An 18,961-nucleotide genomic window follows, 5' to 3' on the forward strand; every position below is an offset into this window, starting at 1 on the left:
CCTTACCCTTAAAGGAAAGAAAATCCTCTCGTATGGAGTGCCCCGAGGCATATCCTAATTTGAACGAGTACTCCCTGTTCTCTGTCCAAGGCCAAATGAGGTGATCACAAGAAGATAGGTTTCCTAAAGGGTGCACTTAATAGTCACACTTTCCTCAGCTGAAATGAGGGATCTTATCGGATCTAGATTCGAACCTCCACTATTGATGTTGATAAGCTCCTGAACCAAAGATGTGGTAGAGGATGAACCGATTATGTCAGAAGAAGGAGCCCATCTCCAAGGGAAGTCAGCCACTTATCATTCCATATATTTACCACATGCCCATTACCAACTTGCCATCGAGCTCTCTGGACAATTAAATCCCTACCATGAAGCAAGCTGCTCCAAGCCCACGAAGCGTGCAAACCCTTGGAAGCGTTGAAGGCATCCCCATTAGGAAAATAACACCCACAAAGGATACGAGCCCAGAAGGTCATAGGATGAGTGATAATCCTCTAAAATTGTTTGGCCAATAACCCAGAAAGTCGTGTGGCCCAGAAGAATACCTGATAATGACCCATCCAGACAATGATTGGTAATTAAAGTAGAAAGAGCTTCCATGACAAATAAAAATATATATGGTGACAGAGGGTCTCTTTGTTGTAACCCACGAGAGGGATTAAAAGAATCACCAAATTTTCCATTAAAGGAAATGGAAAATGACACTATCTTAACACAAATCATAACCAATGAGATCCAACAATTATGGAAGCGTCGACAGGAGAGCACTGCCTCAAGAAAATCCCATTCAACCCAGTCAGAGGCTTTATTCATATCAATTATCGTGCCCAATTCAAACCCATGCTTAGTTTTCTTATTTTTTGAGGTAGAATTTGATGACCAGGTACGAAAGCACTTTGATGTTGAGAAATGAGACTTAGAAGGTGGATTTTTAATCTGTCCGCAAGGAACTTGGAGAGAACTTTGCAAGAGAAATTGTACAAACTGATCGAACAGAATTGAGAGATTTGTTCCGGATTGGGAACCTTTGGGACCAACACCAGATTACTAGAATTCAACATGGGGAGGCTACCTTGATCCAAGAATTTAGAAACCAGACCTGCCGAAACACCATTAATAGTATCCCAACAACGCTAATAGATCATGCCATGGAAAAGCTGCTTTTAGGCCCCCCAACTCATGAACCGCCACTTTAATATCTTCCAAAGTGAATGGTTGTAGCATTTCACAATTAACAGCCTCAGAAACCATCGGATAAAGACCTACCAAAGCACCTTCAAGAGGACAAAGACCCTCGAACTTGAACAGATTCTTAAAGAAGTCGTCAATATGCTCACATATCTTAATTTCATTGACAATCCACGAGTTCTCCAAAACTCGAGGCTCATAATCCTATTATGTTGCCGTCTTTGAATTGTAGTTTTGTGAAAGAAAGAAATATTTTTGTCCCCATCCCTAAGCCAGGAAATTCACAAACGTTAGAGCCAGTATAATTCTTCCTTCCTTCATGCCTCGGCCAACAGGTTTGTGGTGGTATTGGCCACTTCCTTTCTCACAGATGAAATAACCTGGTGCTCATTCGACTTGAGCTCGAACAACAGCTTATTTATTGTCCGTCAATTGTTAGAGAATTTTTTGCTTCAGGCCACAATTTTGTCCTTACAATTGTCAATATTTGAAAACCATGATGAAAATTCAGGATGGGAATTCAAGATCCTCAACCCATGATAATTCCAAACAAAAAGGCCATGGCCAATACATAAAGCAAGAAAAAAAATGTAGAATTATAGGGTGATGATTGTATGCTACAAAAGGGTCGTGCATAAAGGCTGCGGTAGGCCAGTTCTCTAGCTATGAGTCATTTGTGAGCACTCTGTCCAACCCCTCTTCAATCTTACCCAAATCATCCCAGTCTCTCTCCTAAGTGAACTTTGGACCCAAAAAATCGATATCCACCAGGGCTTTAGCTTGAATAAACTCCATGAGGTAACGATGTCTATTAGACTCCCACTCTCTGCCATTGGATTTTTCATGCGGCCCTAAAAGTTCATTAAAATCCCTCATGCAAATCCAGGGTCAACCCCCCACAGAAAGAGACAAGTCATAAGTCTCCCAAAAATGCCTTTTTTGATGGCTATGAAAGGGACCGTAAATCCAAGAGACATGGGTGATGGAATCAACAGCAGAATATTGCACAATGGTCAAATGAAGTTAACAGCAGTCATAACTTGAACAATAATATGGTCTTTCCACCAAGGGCACATGCCACCAGATCTTCCAAAAGCTGGCACAAAATAGATGTTGAAACCCAAAGAACGGGCAGTATGAACTATACCTGCATCTTTACACTTAGTTTCAGATAAAGACATAAACAAGGGCTTATTTAATCTTACTTGCTCTCTAAGGCATCATCTGTCAAGTCTTGCTCAATCCTTGATAGTTCTAAGTGACGTAGATCATTCGGGCCCTGTGGTTGCATCAGGTGAACCACCACCACCCTGGAGGTTTTCTTGGTCTTCCAACACCATCAAAGCTTTACCTTTATCTTGTTTTGCAGGGAAATAGAAGATACATAACTACTCAAGTCCACCACCTTATCTTTTTGCTGGCAATCCCACATTGTTGCCAACGTACGTCGGCTAGCATACGGTTTACGAACTAGGCCTCCACCTTGATAAGAAGCTTCATTCGAGTGAATTGTCGTTACAGCATCAGTCTCATTAGACTCCAAAATGACCAACTTTGCCAATGGCCTTTTTAGAATGATTTTTGCAGTGGAAGAGCCCACCAGAATCCCTACAGTATTGTGATGAAAGTGATGAAAGTTTGGGGCAGAAGTTGTCATTGCAGGTACTGGAGGGGGATGAGACATAATGCTAGTTGGGGAATTTGTGTGATAGTGGGTCAGTTAACTTGGATAGGGGGATTCATTTTTGGCATGCCCATAATGTCAGTGATGGTTGCAAAAGCCTCATTGGAGAAGTAAGTAGTTGAGACAGTAGGTTTGTTTCCACTTTTCAGGTTAGAGGATAAGGGAAGTTTGGTGAAATATGTGATGTGGTGGGGGAGGATATTTGATGAGTGATGGCTAATGGCCGACAAGATTGGGTGTGGAAAGGACTTTTGCAATGGTTGATTGGGGGTGGGTCTATTAGGACAAAAGGAATAAGTCCTAGAATTATAGATCGGAAAGTTTCTCTGGAGAAAGTCAAAATCATATATTTTGTGGCATGTTGTTGGATAAGTGGCTTGGAGTTTGCTGGGCTAACTTGACAGTGGGAGTGGCCCCAGTGGTAGACAATTAAAGTTCCAATGATGGCATGTCAATTTGCATGGCTGACGCATGGACAACACATCTGCATAGAGAGTTTAGAACATTGATTGATTCTGCATCCATGGCATCTGTTGAGCCACGCCTGGTGTTGGCCCATTCCACTGTCGAAAGTTTCTATCACTGCTGCTACCAACTTAGAGGTTGGTTGATCGAGACTTTTACACCCTAACTTGTTGGCCGACCATGTTAGTTTTGCAAGAAAACTAAGTATTGTGATTACTTACCTCAAAAGCATAGTACTTATCCAGATGACCAAACTTGCCACACCTAAAGCAGAAGTTGGAGAGGCGTTCAAATTTGAAGACCACTCTGGTCCTCCCCTCATCACGTCATTCTAGCCAGAAATCATTGTGAAGAGGGTTCCTAGCATTCAGTTGTAGATGGACCCGAAGGCAGTCTCTGATTCTTTCTGGGCCATCGAATAGGTCTTCCATCGCCAACAATTCTCCAAAAGGTTGACCAAAGTCTCGGGCATTTTCTACAAAGAAATCTTCCAAAGGAAGGCCATGCATCTAAACCCACTAAGAGACCTAGTGGAAGGGGATCTCATCAAAGGATAAATGAGGCGGCCAACATTGAACTACTACGCAGTCCCCCACCACATTCCAATGACCACCTTCATTAACTTGGCTCGCAACGTTCTTAGAAGGGTCGTGATTGTGAACATGGAGTCGACAAGCCACGATTTTGAAGTCCCCATACAAAAGCCAAGCCTTTTTATCAAACCAATGGTGTTGCCCCCACGAGGCCGGAAATTCTATTATTAAGAAAGCAGCCAGGCATGTCCCTCCTCTTGTGCTTGAGAGATCCAGATTTCTTTCCAATTGAAAGATGAGATTCTTAGTATCTCGTTGGTTCTCTTCCATCTTGGTGTGTCTCAGGTGGTTTTGAAAATTGGTTTTTGTAATTAGCACTTTGTGGTGGGGGATAAGAGTGAAGGTTGAGATTTGGACGATTAATGGCTCTGGGGTTGCTGGGCTCTTATAGTGAGAGGTTAAGCTTTTGTTTGAGAAGTCTGGATGATTTTCCCACAGAAAAAGTGATATTGGGACACCTAGTGATGTATGTGATACTTAACTTAGTGAGATAAACACTGAGACTTAATTGGGGGAGAAGGGACACTGAACTGATGAGAATTAAAAAAGGGAACCATAATTGAACTGCTGGCGATGCGTAAATGAAACTCAAGACCAGTTGAAGAGGGGAAGATATTTTGGATCTTGGGAACTTATGGATAAAGGACAAAAAGGCTATAGAAGAACACCGGGAAGGGATAAAGTGAGATAAAGGGACTTCAAGTTTGGTAGGGAGTAAATCGAAGAGAGAATAAAAGAATGGAAAAATTGGGTTTCAAAAATTAAGCTCCATAAGCCAAAAGAGAGAGAGAAATTATGAAGGCTTGCTTGATATAATGGAAAAGATAATTGATTTGACTGGAAAGTGGGTATGATATTTCTAAAGGGGACAAGAACACTATATAGCAATCAGCCAATCAGAGTCTAGGATTTAGAGGGGGAGAAAGGGTTAAAATGGGTAATACCATGAGAGGAAAGAACATGAGGGCAAATCTAGATGAGAAGAAAAGAAAGGGACAAGGGCTCACCTAGACAGAGTACAAGTGAGGGAGAAGGCTCACATTGGAGAGGAGGGGGGGCGCTCTCACGAAGGAGAGAGAATGTCATAGAGGAGAGGTAAAAGATGTGAGATAACCGAAGGGATTTTGTGATACAATTTGAATTGAATAACATCAGGGGATTTTTGTGTAATTTTAAAAACCTAAAAAGGGAATTCCTTAAATACAAAAAATCTCAGGAGTGCATGTGAAACTAACCCTTCCTGTAAAGTCATTTAACCCTCCACGTACGACGTTGCATTACTTGTTGACCCGCTTTATCCTGTTTTTTCTCTCTCCCGCTCCTCTCTCTCTGTCTCGATCGGAGACTGACAAAGCCTCTTCCCCTCCCTCACCTTTTTGAAATCCCCAATTTTCCCGCCTGCTCTCGTTCGATTTTCCTTCTGGTCTTCCTGCTCTCTATCACAGTCAGTCGTCATCCTCCTCGGTTTGCAAGTAGCAGGGCGATTAGGGTTAGGGTTAGGGTTTTTACCTAGGAGAGGCCTCAGGGAACAGCGATCGTACTCATCATCGAAAGGAAGAATTGGTTAGGGTTTCTGAGAAATGTCGACGGTAGGATTCCCCTCCATTTTTACATTCCTAAATTACTTCTACTGTTTTTCTATATTTCATTTTTCTGGGATTTTGTTCGTTCGCAGACGGAAGCTCTCTACTCCAAACTCTACGAAAAGTACACAAAAATCAAGGTGTTCTGTGTTCTTTCCCATTTTTTTACCATCTTTCTTTTCTCATTCATTTTTTTGCTTAATCAGTTAATTGTATGTTAAATTTGCTCAGGAGAAATTTGAGGTTGGGGAAATAGAAAGTAATTGTCTTTTTGTACTTCTGAATTTTGGGTATATTGTAACGTATTGTAAGGACCTACGTGCTGCCTATACTCTGAATTGGATAAATCTATTTAATCTAATCTGTTGTGTCGCCCTTTTTTCCTAATCCACGGTGGTTGTTATGCCGTGGCAGACGAAGAAATGGTCAGAGTTGGATGAAATTGGTAGAGAACAAGAAGGAAAGTTCAAGCATTATGTATCTGGTATTTATTTTTCCGTCTTAGGATTTGTTAGAATTATCATGCTTGATCTCCTTTCTCACGTCTTTTAAAAACATGATTATTTTCCATAATTGTGACTATGGCTCAAACTCTACTGCCTCTCTTTGGCCCAACTTTCTTGTTTATTTACTATCTTGCAGTTGCAGAGGAGTATATACAACATTTGCGAAATCAAAATGAGAGGTTGCGCTTGGAAGTTGATGAGCTGAGAAGTGAAGTGGACTTCTATTAGGCATGAAATTTTAAGTTCTGTTGGATCCATTAGAATTCCGATTAGTCAAATTTTACTATAACAACCTAACAGGCTATGAAAATATGTATCACGTGGAATGTAGGTCTACCAAAGATGAACAATGTACCGAGTACCAGAATCTTTTGATGGAAGAGAACAGGACAAGTAAGACAATGCTGTAACTACTATAATCCATGTGAAAGCATCTGGATCCTGAGTTTCTTTCTTTATTCTAACTGAGCTTATAGGAATTTTCTATTCACGTATACTATGGAGTGTCATCTCGGTGAACCCTGTATTTATTTTCTGATAGGAATTAAAATGTCATTATTTTATAGGTTTTTGGAAATTGAATGACTGATTTTGCATATATTGTTAGAAGCTAAAGTGTCACTCATGTATAGAATAAAGATTGTTGTTAATAGTTATCATTAAGCATGTAAATCTTGTTCTGAAATTCTTGTTCTGGTTGCAACTTACAAATTAGTTCAGGTCTGCTGCCATCACCTGGATTTAAAGAACTCTAGTGATGTTACGAGAGTTCACCTGTCCCTATTTTAATGCGAATGAATATAATCACGATGCTCTTTAAAAAGCCCAAAAAAATGAAGAGGGTGTTAGATGGACATCAAATGTGGAAGAAAGACAAATCACCAAAAAGAGAAACAAAATGGAAAATCATTTTCGCCTGTGTATAGGATTCCTTAAATTTGGAAAGCATTTATGAGCTTCTTTAGTTTTCTTTTGCTCAACCTGTGGTGGTCATCTAAAACCTCTTTCTGTTTATTGATGACTCATATTTTTGGCAGATAAAGAGCTTTCTGAAGAAGTAGAGAGGCTCCGAAAGCTGCAACAGGTGGGAAATCTATCGAATGATAGCAACATAGACAATGGTGGACTGTGTACACCTGCTAGTGGTCAAGTATCCGGAGCAGCAGGAAATCTCTCAAAGAGAAGAAGGACAAGTAAACGTAGGAAGAATTCCCACTCTGAGACAGAGGATATAGTTATGCCTTCTTGTGGGGCTGTTATAACTGTTCCAGAGGTATTTCTGATAATCCTATAAAAAATATATTTGAGCAGAAACTTATTGGCTCCTCTTTTTTCACTGACTAATGTAATCTTTCAGCCACAATGGTGTAGAACGATTGAAAGACAAGGTATGTGTCTCCATCTCTGAAACTGAGGTTTTTGGTATGGTATTTTTTCACATGGTATTGGGTTATTTTAGGCGTTGTATGTTGTTTCCAGGTTGTGTAAAACCAATTGGCCAAGTGAACTGCGTGTTTCAAGTGCTTGTTGAGTATATGGTGGATTTAAAGTTCTCGACTGTTAGTCAGGCCGAAGAAATATGCATCTCAGCTGTGCATCAATCAAGTGGTAATTCTTAGAGTTTGAGCAGACTCTACATTCCAGCTTGAATTTTTCCCTCAAATTTGTCACTGTTTTTCTCCTCTAGTCTGATAAGTGCTAGGATTCTAATTTTTCATTGTTTGTTATATATTCTCTAATTCTGTATAATAAGCCCAATATTTGTTATTTTAGTTTAAAAAAGAATCCTATGAATTGGTAACTGCCTGGGTTAGTGAGCACTTCTCAGAGGCAACATAGATGGATATTGGAATTGAGTAAGAGCTGCTAGTGAACCAAGCCACTTTCAGACTACTCAAGCTTTGGGCTTTAACAATTCTGATTTTCTGACAATGCCAATTGAGCCTAATACCTTATGAACATCAATGTGTCACATTGTAGGTTTAATTTCTCATTTAAGTGGAAAATTTTGTCATTTGACAAGATTACAATTGAGTATCAGAGGCAGGCTTGTAGATAAGTCCATGAGTATGTTCAAAGTTTTGGCTTAGCCTCCTAAGCTCCTACGAAATCATGCAAAACATGTTGGAAAAAACTGAAACATCAACATTCAAGCGAAGTGCTAGAATGGCAATCCATTTCTGACATGCTGAGCTAGATAATAGATTTGCCCAAATTACTGAACTGAACAAACAAGTCGATGTTAGGCTGGAGTCTGACTACCTGCTACTGTAACGTAAAGCATATCCTCTCTGTAATTATTTTCTTGCCCGAAGCACTGGAATTGAAGCTTTAATGCTTGCATGTTCCTACACTGATATGGATATCATGGCGGCTCATGAATTAGTTGTTGGTATCAACATTTGATGATTATCTATGGTTGTAACAGGTTATGCCTTCAATCTTACATGGATGAACAGAGCTGCAGGTAAAGAAGTAGAGCTTCTGTACCGCACCTCATCCTTGGGAACGCTTGAGAGGGTAGCACCAGAATGGATGAAGGATGACATAGTGTTAAGCCCAAACATGTGCCCTATCTTCTTTGAAAGGTTATCTCGTGTTGTCAAGCTGCACTCCTAGTAGTCTAGGGATCGTGTTGTCAAGCCCAAACATGTGCCCTTCTCCCTCTGTTCCTTCTGTTGTCTAGGGATCGTTGTAGGTTATATATATTGGAAAGTCTGAATTGCACATTTTTCTTACAATTGAAGGGTTGAAAGTTGACTAAATCTCACATGATCCTTTGCATTTGAATAGAAATTAAGAGCATTTATTTGAGAAATGGTCGACCACATGACCGCATGAGCCACGATATGAAAATTATTGCCTATATTAGTGTGTATACTGCATGTTCAAGTTGAACTACATCGTCAACGGACCTAACTGGATATATAGTTCTGCTGTAAATTTGTCACGTTATTTGTTGAAAAAATATGAGCAAAAACTACTCACGTGGAATGGATACCTGTGTCCCCCCTCGCTTGCTTTAGCAACAGATTCTTTGTTAGTTTCCCGTATAGATTCAATGCGTCGGGTGTTAATAAAATTCCTCTCAGGAATACACGATGGAGTTCCAACCTTGGCAGTGCTATTAAGAACCTTAACCCCCACCGCAATCAGATGCCTTCTTGTTGAAAACATAATTAGGTAAAATATTGAGCACGCAAGGATAGACCGCTTCGTCAGCAAATTCTTTCTTCTTTTCCTCGATTTTGTTGATATAGGCCTTAAAATGAGCAGATAAGCGATAGATGACATAGTCGATAAATATCTTGATGCCCAAGTTACTGGCAAATTTCTTGGCGCCGCTGCGTCACTTTGACATCAAATGCCAAAATGGCTGCAAATTCATTCTTCTTTTCGATCATTTACTGGCCTTTTGACATCCTCTTCATGTACGAGGCCTATGCTAGTACCGCTAACCGGAATATTAACTTCTGGGGCTTGAGAAACTCTAACAATGCTTCCAAGGAGCTGACGGTAGATGCTTGTACCCAAACTCCCTCACTAGTGCCTTTTGTTAAACATGCTGAAGCCTAACTCCATAACGGCTAAGTTCTTGACTGCTTCCATGTCGTCATGAGGCCCTACCACATGACCGAGAAGTGCCGGCAATAGCATGTTCAAGACCCTCCACATCTACAATCTTGATGAACTGTGCAGCCTCGATTTCACTATGATCTTGATAATCTGTTCCCTTCACACGAAGTTCATTCATCGATTTTGGTGTCATCAAAGCTTAAATTGAAGTAAGGATAGGTCATGCATGTCGCAAACAACAATTTGATCACCTTTGGGAAGCATACCGTTAACTAGTACGTCTTTTTATTGATTGAGAACGAGTGGTAACCGCCGTCTTGGTGTCTGCATTCTTTACATCTTTTTCTGTACGAGGTTCAGGCTCATAAGAAGATCCATGTTTAAGAGCATCATCCCAGCTCTTTGCATCCCATTCAGCATCGTCATTGTCACTTTCTTTCGTCCCATTCTCTTTAACAGATTCAGCGCTGCAAGATCTTTCCTCTACACGCATTGAATATTCCACCTCTAAATCTACAGCCTTGTCACATTCCACATTATCCGTCTCCAGTACGCCATTTAGATGGGCCGCTGCTCGTTTTGACTTCCTTTTCTGATGCAATCATGCAAGGGTCTTTTAGCCGGGTTCTCATCGGTGGTAGTAGGGATAGGCAACCCCAGGACGATACATTGGCAAGTATCTGGTTTCTCGTTGCCACCCACCAGCAAGCTGCTTCTTTTTCCTTTGCACTAAAAATCTTGCCTTGTTGTCTCTCTTTCGTAACTTCTCCTTTTCCCTTTCCTTTTGTGATGTCGGACCTCCTCCTTTTCCCTCTCGAGTTGCTCCTCCCTGAGCCTCTCTTTTTTATTTCCTTAGTCTCTGTTCTTCCTCCTTTTCCCTTCTCTCTTCCTCTTTTTTCCGTCAAGCAGGGCCTCTTGCTTCTATCTGACATGCTTCGGCACTTTCTTGTCCGCGGCCGCTTTTACCGTCACCTGCTGCCGCTGATGCCTTTTCTCCTTCTCCTTCTCTCTTCTTCTTTTCCACAGCAGACAGCATAGTAATATCAGCAACTTCTTCGTTTTCACCCAGATCCGCGATTAGAGCAACTGTGTCAAGTTTGGACTAATGATAAGTTGAGAATCAGCAGCTTCAAATCTAGGAGTAGTCATCGTATTTGTTTGATCTTGAACCTTAATGAGAGCTTAGAGTTTAGATAGTTTCTTGATGTTAACTGATATGAAATCCCTTTATATATTCATCCATCACAAGCCCGACCATGGCCTTTAAGCAATCGGGAATCTTTAGGATTCCTTGGGAGAATAGGAAATTGATGTAGGACAAGATATGATTCAATTCAGACGAAGCAAGACAAAGAAAATAAAATGTTTCAAATTTTGGGAAAGATGAATTAAAGTTGCAAGATATTGGATTCAAATGATATGGCGACTGAAAAGGCAGTAAGAAATATTCGGGAGTCGTAATTGGACTTCTAACATGTTGTTTTATAGAAAATCGTGAGCAGAATAAGACTCATGATTAACCATGAGTTTGTCGTGTTTAAGGCAAAATAAGATGGTTTTGATTTCCAGATAAAAAACGAACTTGTCGTTTTACGTTCGATTTTACTTCTTTTACATTCCCTAAGACTCCCTGTTCTAATGACAATCGATCGTGGGAAAAGCAAAACTCTAAGCGACGTTGTTCGTAAGGGAAGTACCGAATATTGAGTAGGAACACGTTATGGGATTCGCCTATAGCCAACCTCATCAAATTTTCATGAAGGATATTCATTATTTCAAAGATTGTGAATGTATTGAAGGATTTCACCTATGGATTGAAGATGTCAAGTTGTTCTTTGAAATTATGAAGATTCCAAACGAGAAGATCGTGAAGATAGCTTCCAAAAGGGAATATCCAAATCGCAAACAAGCTCAGCCAATTGTCGAAGCAGAGAAGGGGGAAGAGTCTCGAATGAAGGTGATTGGAGAGCCGAATGATGAGATCGTATTTGAGGAGTCGACGACGAATTCTGACATGGAAGTTGAATTGCCAATTCAAAATGATGTTGTGATTGAAGGGGAAGCCATAAAAAGAAGAAGACAATGATCAAGTTGGCATCCATGACGAACAAGATATTGGTAAAACTCAAACTATTGTGGTCGATATGGCTGTAGGAGATAAGCCATTTTCAAACACGAACATGAACTGCCTAGCATGTGAACCTGGACAACAAGATGAGTCAGCTACATATTCAAATCTTATTTATGGAATCGACCACATAGTTATACCGTCCAGGTTTGAAGAAGTTTTGGCTGCTCATGTTAAGGGTTATATGTGCTTTTCTAGCTTCGTAATTCCTAGTGTCACAGTCAATTTTAAGACAAACTCGAGGTCAAGTTCCCTTCAAGTGGAGCCTGATGTAAACAAGGTATAAGTAAATTCTGACGAAGAAAGATAAAGCAAATAAAATATTTCAAATTATGGAAATGATGAATTAAAGTTGAGAAATATTGGAGTTAGTCGACGTGGTGATAGAAAATGTAGCAAGAAATATTCTGGTGTCATAATTGAGCATATAATATGTTATTTTAAAGAACATCACTATCAAAACAAGACTCATAGTATACCATGAACCCGTAGAGTTTAAGGCCAAAAACGATGGTTTTGATTTCCAAAACATCGTTTTAAAGTTTGTAATTAAAATCAGACTTTTCGTTTTAATTTACTTTTTTTACATCCTTAAGACACCCCTAAACTTTCCAAGGATCGAGTTAAGTCTATTTAAGCCCTATGGCTCCCAAATTAATGTCTCATTTTAAGTATTATTCAATAAATCTTATAAGTGAGGGGTCTTAAGTTCGATTTTCTTCAAAGGGGTATTTGAACCACATTATATGACCGACCTATTGTCAGGCTTGACCCAACCTTCACCCTCTTAGTGTAGATGAAAAATAAAATGTGTGTGATCCCTTCTCTCACTTGAGACTTAGACCCATTTTAGAAATTAAATTTCTTAATTTGTTTTTATGCATATTTATCAATTGTAAAACCATAATATTTGACTTTCATACAAATTTTTTTTTTAAAACCATTTGATTTTAGTTAATAACTAATTCGATATCAATTTATTATATTTAGCCCAAATCTCTTACTTTTTGAAGTATTTAAAGTAAAGTTATCACGAACTCACATGTAAAAATGGGTATCCCTACGTTTTACGGATCACAATAAAAATTGGCCCCGGAAAAAAAGGAAAGTAACAAATGGAAACCAAATAAGTAGCCGTTGAAGATAAAGAAAGGAAAGAATATATTACAATGACACCAGCTGCATTTGCAACGTTCGGAAAATTTTGAATACCTTTACGCCCCTCTGTCCGACGTCGTTTAAGTCCCACCCCATCAGCGTTTTAAACCAAACTCTGCAAACCCATCTTCTTCCACATCTCTCTCCCTCTCCCTCTCTCTCTCTCTCTCTCTCTCTCTCTATCTCGTCACTCAGAAGAGGGAAAGAAGAAAGGAAAGTAGGGCCTTCTCTCTCTGTGCGTTTGAAAAGCGGAGTCTCCGGTTGATTTCCGTTTTCGATCTCTGTTTTAGGAAAACGAAGAGAAAGAAAGAGGGATTATGGCTGCCGTGAACCAAGATAACAGTCTAGTAGTGGCCGGAGCCACTGCCCCCTCGAACTCAAAGCAATCTCAGCCTCGCCCGAAGACCGTTGATTCGCAGTCCGTTCTCAAAAGGTACCATCTTCATCCTACTTTACTGGTGAAGAATGATTAATGGGATTTCTGGGTTTTTTGGGGGATTCTCTTTGTCAGATGAGCTATTTGAATAATGGATAAGGGTTTAAATTCACTAAATTTGTTTTGATAATTGGAGGTTTTCGAGATTTATAAATAATCTAACCCTTTATTGTTGTGTTATCGAACAGGCTGCAATCTGAGTTGATGGCCTTAATGGTAAGACCTCCCCCAAGACTCGATCTTTTCTCCTTATCTTCCGTTTGGATCCTTATTAGAATTTGATTGAATATGTTTCGAGATAGTAATTTTGATGCTTGTTAGATAACATTGGATCGGATTGGATTGGATTGGATATTGTAGATGAGTGGGGATTCTGGGATATCTGCATTCCCTGAGGAAGACAACATATTCTGCTGGAAAGGGACAATGATTGGAAGCAAAGAGACCGTGTTCGAAGGAACGGAGTACAGACTCTCCCTCACCTTCCCCAATGACTATCCCTTCAAGCCTCCAAAGGTCAAGTTTGAGACTCTCCTCTTTCATCCCAATGTCGATCTCGTCGGCAACATTTGCCTGGATATCCTTCAGGTAACTTCCTCAAACTTGTACTAGCCCAATTCAGTCTCAATTATAATATCGTTTGTCCTATGTATCTCAATCAATTGGTTGCAGGATAAATGGTCGTCTGCTTATGATGTGAGAACCATACTCTTATCCATCCAGAGTCTTCTAGGAGGTAATCACTGTTCTCTAACACGTTTGCTTATCGAATTGGATAAAATCTGAATTGAAACGAAGGTTGAGTGCGTACTAAATTTCAATCTTTGTTTATGTGTATTGCAGAACCAAACATCAGCTCTCCTTTGAACGCTCAAGCAGCACAACTGTGGAGCAACCAAGAAGGTAAAAACGCGTTTGAATTGAATTTCCTTTTACTAATTTTCGGAAGAAACAAAAAAGCTTTGTTACCATGAGAAGTGTCTGACTGAGTAATGCTTTCCGTGCGTGTGTCTTGCAGAATATAGGAAGATGGTGGAGAAGTTGTACAAAGCTCCGAAGGCTTAACAATCAAGACGATGGCAAAGAAGTAGTGTTAGGTTAGAGAGAGTTGAGTGATTACTATAGAATCCAAGCCTCTCTAACTTGGATTAGAGAGCATGGATTGGATTAGATTGGATTGTTTGGAGGTTTTTTAGTAATTCCTTGATTTGTTCTTGTTCTTGTGTTTCGCTCTCTTGTTTTCCAGATGAGATATTTAGACAATGTTCATCAAAATTCTGAGTTAAAATTGTCCTGTGTTTCACTCCCTCTCTTCTTGGCTATTCTCTCTGTTTGTTCAGATTTAGGTGTTGGACAAGTCAATTGTTATGTTAACAAGCAACATTCTTACAATAAATCGTCAATTTGTTGGATTCGTATAGATGATGACCAAACAATCTTCGAATCGAATGAATATTTCTAAAGATGATCTTGACATCAGGAAACAAATGGCAACTTCAACCAACAATTGGGGTTTTGCTGTAGGGCAGAAATCTTGTGGTGATTTAAGAAGCAGCAGAACTAGATTTATGATCAATTCGAACAATACCATGGCGAACAAAACTCTCAATCGCAGTGTAGGAATAAACCACACTTATAAAACCATATGCAATCATTACGATTAACAGGGATCTAAATCTCAAATACTACGTAAAATCAACAACAGGCGTCTAAGCTTCTACACTGTCGCGCAATATTTTCACCGCCACCGCCTGTTCTCATTCGTAAACCCAAATTACTTCTTTGAGTTCAACCCAGATTACAAGCTTAACTGAAGGTACAAAATCCTATGGCTTTGATGATGTGAGCTGCCGCAAATTGTACTTGGCCAACTGCTTGTACTTGTCAACAACACCGATTAAGCAAATAGTCTGTCAATCGAAACAAAATGGGATTTTAAGCTAAAAAGAAATCAACAGTTCAAACACGAGTATCTTTTTACCATAATTCTTCTTTCGAATGGTGGCGTGACAAAAAAGAAATAGGCGCACAAGGAAAAGAAACTTTCTTACCCTGCAAATTTCAACAACAATGGTCTTATCAGGATTGCTGAGGTCAACTTTGTGCGGGGCAGGCACAGATTTTGCCACTGCATTTATGATTTTCATCCTGTCAATACCGGTGTTTGCACGGGCTTCATACAGGACTGCAAACTGAATGGACGATATAATAAAATCAGAAACCATTTCAAGTATCTAGTAGATTAAAATTTTGTTTATACTCAAATAACTCCAAACTATCGAGTGTTAAAAACAAATCACAAAAAGTAAAAAAAAATGTCAGAAAAAGCTCATCAGATTTATTTCCAGTTCATTAATAAATCTCCCACTGGCTACATTCAGCAAGTAGAGGCAGCTTTTCCATCAGACTTTTGTGTCTTATGGTGAAACGATCTCTTAAGGCAGTCAAAACAAATTAAAATCGGTTTGTAATGATAAGAGAGATGTGGATATCTTTTTTGTTAATAACAAAAGGCAGACGAGGATTAATGACATATCTTACCTTCTGAGGATTCTGAGTTTCCACTGGAAAGTGCTGTTCAAGAAGTGGTTTGATTGCTCTTGAAATTTCCTCTTCTGAAGAATAGCATGCTACTTCAACGGGTAATACTCTTAGGATAAACCTATAATATGCAAGTAATAACAGCCAGTTTGAGAATTGAGATCTCTCTTCCATACATATTCTTTGTAAAAAAAACATAACAAGCAAAATAATAAACCTTGACATGTGTTTCTTCGTTGCAGCAGCATATGTCATCATATGCTGCACAATTGCGTTAGGGCTAGGATCTCCCTCTCTCTTCCGCATTTGAACAAAGACAACACCGTTGCAACCCGATTCAAGGGTGAAAAAGCGTCTCTATAAAATAATCCAACATCAGCATAAGAAACCATTCCCTTAAATTGATTGCAAGGAAAGTTGGAAGGATTAATCATGTAGCACACGCACCAAGATATCTGAAGAGATATGCAACTAACTTAAAACCACCCAGAAACAAACCTATTTCGCATTCAAAACCACTGGGAAATCAAGGAAAAAGATGATCAAGCTAAGCAACGGTAATGAACTATTAGAATTCAGTATGCTAGAGCTAGTACAGAAAAATATGAGGGACATGGGATGAAAACTGGATCTGTAAGACAGGCTAGAACAGAAAATTACTCCTTAGACCTAAATTCAATAAATTAAGGTGTTCAACTATACATGCCCTTCAAAAGAACTAACCTGAAGTAGGAGAAATCCTAGGAAATGAAAGAGGAGATGGTCATACTAAGCAAGCTAGTGAACCGTTAAATTCAGAACGGTAATGCTAGTACCAAAAATGAGAGAAATCAGCATCGATGAAACTCAGGCAAGTACAAAAATGTCAAAAAAAAAAAAAAAACTAACATATTAGCACATTATAGAAGCTCACCTTGTTCTTATCTCCCAGTTCTTGAAGCTCGGCTTCAATTAGCTTATCAATGGACTTGTCTTCCACTTTGTATGGGATTGTACATTCTGATGAATCTGTTCCTAGACATTGTTTCTTTGCTGGTGGCTCCTCAGCTTCATTTGCACAAATTTCCTTACTTAAATTATCCCCTTTCTTGTCATTAGTGTTTTCCCCAGTTTTATTTTCTCCACATGTGTCATTTTTCTTCTGGTGTTCTGATTTCTCACTTGTTGCATTATTATGACTGGCACCATCACTACGAGAATCACCTTTGCTCTCTTCACCCACTTCACCCTCTTCTTCTGCTTCCTTGTCCTCTCCTCCTTGTTTCTTGTCCTCTCCTTCTTGTTTCTTTTCATCTCCTTCTTGTTTCTTTTCATCATCATCATCATCACCCTCACTACTGGAAGAATCAGAATACGAGAACACTATTTTCTTATTTGAAGGTTTAGAGGGTGCCTCAAAAAGGTTTAAACCCGAATCCTTTCCACTGACTAGCTCTTCATAAAACTGCAAAACAAACCAAAACAACCAAATAGATTAGTTTCTCACCTAAAACAGACAAGAGGAAAAAAAAAATAAAAAGTCTAGGACACCATCTTATAAGTTTAAGAGCACTTGGCATTTTGATTTATGGGAAAGAAGAACTAAAAGTAGAAACTAAGATACACTCTCTCAATATGTTATGAATTCTCTTAAAAGAAGATACATATACGCATAAGCCAATACGTATACAAATTGTGCTCTTATTTATTTACCTGCACCAATACGTATGCAAAGAGTTTTCTTATGGCCCTTAACTATTAATTCTTCAAACTTGGTGGCGCACATTTAAAGATGAAAACAAAGTTAATAAGGGGGAACCAACGGATTTTAAATGATACCCTCTTCTCTTGGCCCTGTCACTATTACTTCTCCCAAAGGGATAAACTGGGATAGTCCATGGGTGGATGTGGAAGGACTACTCTAGGAAGCACCGCAAATCTTATGGCTATGTGGATGAACGGTACATTACATGGTATTGATATTATTATTCACCTTTTGGCCATTGAAACAAAACACAGATAGTAGTAGGTCTCTAAGAAGCAGCTTAAAAAGATGGTTACGCCAAAGTTGGGCCAATCCATGTACAAACACAATTAAGCTAGACGAGAAATCCAACCCAAAAGCAGAAAAGTAGCAACAAAAAAGAAACCCCACACAGATTAGTAGCAAAAAAAGCAGAAATTTGGGAAAATAGCACCTCCCATATCAGCAAGTAGAGTATGAAAAAGGTAGAACAAGTAAAAACCCAGATAGAAAATTGGGAAAGATATATGGGATTTGAAGAAAAGAGAAAAGAAGAGAGAGCTTACAGAGTCAATAACATTAATGGCCTCCTGCGAGGCTTGGCGTTCCCTTCCGCCATCGCAAGTAATGAAGAATCCTTCCACTCCTGGGTGTAATGGGTACGCGCCTTTCTTCTTCACCGCTTTCTGTACATCATTACAATTTAACAACAACTAACTTCTCACTTAACTAACAATTCAACTCTGTCTAATTATCTCAGCGAAATTGAGAGAGAGAGAAAGAAAACTGACGTTGTAAGGGAGATAGCGCTGCTTCCCCTTCTTGGACTTGGTGGATTTGTTGTCCGTCGCCATTTGTGAGTTTCAGTAGCAGTTTGAGAGAAGACGAAGGCAAAAGACGAGGAGGCGCGGCGACAGCAGTCGCAGTTGCAGTTGAGCAGTCGATACTTCCTTTATTGGGTGAGTGACTGAGTCCACAACGCTGGGCCTTGAGGGCCTTTTGTTTTGCTGGACTACAATAACACCGGATTGGACTTCTTTCATCTTTGTGGGCCAAACCATTCGATTACACTGTATTCTCTCCCGCTTTTTTTTATTCACGGGGGAATTGTTGAAATTTAATTAATCAATTGTGGTTACATTCACATGTGAATAAAATGTGCATATGAGCAAAGCTTCTCCAGCATATAGCCATCGTTCATAGAATTTTAAATTTAATTTCATTTTTTTCAATTCTTAAATGGCTGAGAAATGAGAATCACATGCCATTTTTTTTTTTAAACACATTTTTGTTTATTTATGTCCATTGTTTTCTTTACTTTGTTCAATTTAATGGTTAAAAGTAAATAAAAATACTAAAAAGTGTGTAAAAATCAACTTG

The 18,961-nt window shown here is 39.3% G+C and overlaps 3 protein-coding genes and 1 pseudogene across 3 annotated transcripts; 2 read left to right on the top strand and 2 right to left on the bottom strand.

The window, feature by feature from the left end:
- Positions 1 to 5,191: 5,191 nt before the first annotated feature.
- On the top strand, positions 5,192 to 8,837 carry LOC103929555. Its single transcript, XM_009338769.3, has 9 exons — positions 5,192 to 5,519; positions 5,606 to 5,653; positions 5,928 to 5,997; positions 6,156 to 6,247; positions 6,351 to 6,412; positions 7,057 to 7,292; positions 7,377 to 7,407; positions 7,499 to 7,627; positions 8,448 to 8,837. Exons 5-9 carry the CDS (start codon positions 6,394 to 6,396, stop codon positions 8,636 to 8,638), a joined length of 606 nt encoding a protein of 201 aa, XP_009337044.2. The 5' UTR covers positions 5,192 to 5,519; positions 5,606 to 5,653; positions 5,928 to 5,997; positions 6,156 to 6,247; positions 6,351 to 6,393; the 3' UTR covers positions 8,639 to 8,837.
- Positions 8,838 to 8,875: 38 nt separating this feature from the next.
- LOC103929554 lies at positions 8,876 to 10,631 on the bottom strand (annotated as a pseudogene).
- A 2,369-nt stretch (positions 10,632 to 13,000) lies between these two features.
- On the top strand, positions 13,001 to 14,623 carry LOC103929544 (ubiquitin-conjugating enzyme E2 20-like). The gene is made up of 6 exons (XM_009338756.3): positions 13,001 to 13,314; positions 13,506 to 13,533; positions 13,678 to 13,905; positions 13,990 to 14,053; positions 14,161 to 14,220; positions 14,336 to 14,623. The coding sequence occupies exons 1-6, from the start codon at positions 13,199 to 13,201 to the stop codon at positions 14,380 to 14,382; spliced, it is 543 nt and encodes a 180-aa protein (XP_009337031.1). The 5' UTR covers positions 13,001 to 13,198; the 3' UTR covers positions 14,383 to 14,623.
- A 234-nt stretch (positions 14,624 to 14,857) lies between these two features.
- LOC103929543 lies at positions 14,858 to 18,526 on the bottom strand. The gene is made up of 7 exons (XM_048590353.1): positions 18,373 to 18,526; positions 18,148 to 18,267; positions 16,772 to 17,302; positions 16,076 to 16,215; positions 15,859 to 15,979; positions 15,369 to 15,509; positions 14,858 to 15,227 (listed from the first exon to the last, which is right to left on the bottom strand). Exons 1-7 carry the CDS (start codon positions 18,433 to 18,435, stop codon positions 15,144 to 15,146), a joined length of 1,200 nt encoding a protein of 399 aa, XP_048446310.1. The 5' UTR covers positions 18,436 to 18,526; the 3' UTR covers positions 14,858 to 15,143.
- Between the last annotated feature and the right edge of the window lie 435 nt (positions 18,527 to 18,961).

The sequence above is a fragment of a genome, unplaced genomic scaffold, assembly GCF_019419815.1.
Source record: "Pyrus x bretschneideri cultivar Hongxiangsu unplaced genomic scaffold, Pyrus_bretschneideri_v1 Contig31, whole genome shotgun sequence".
In the NCBI taxonomy this organism is placed as follows: Eukaryota; Viridiplantae; Streptophyta; class Magnoliopsida; order Rosales; family Rosaceae; genus Pyrus; species Pyrus x bretschneideri.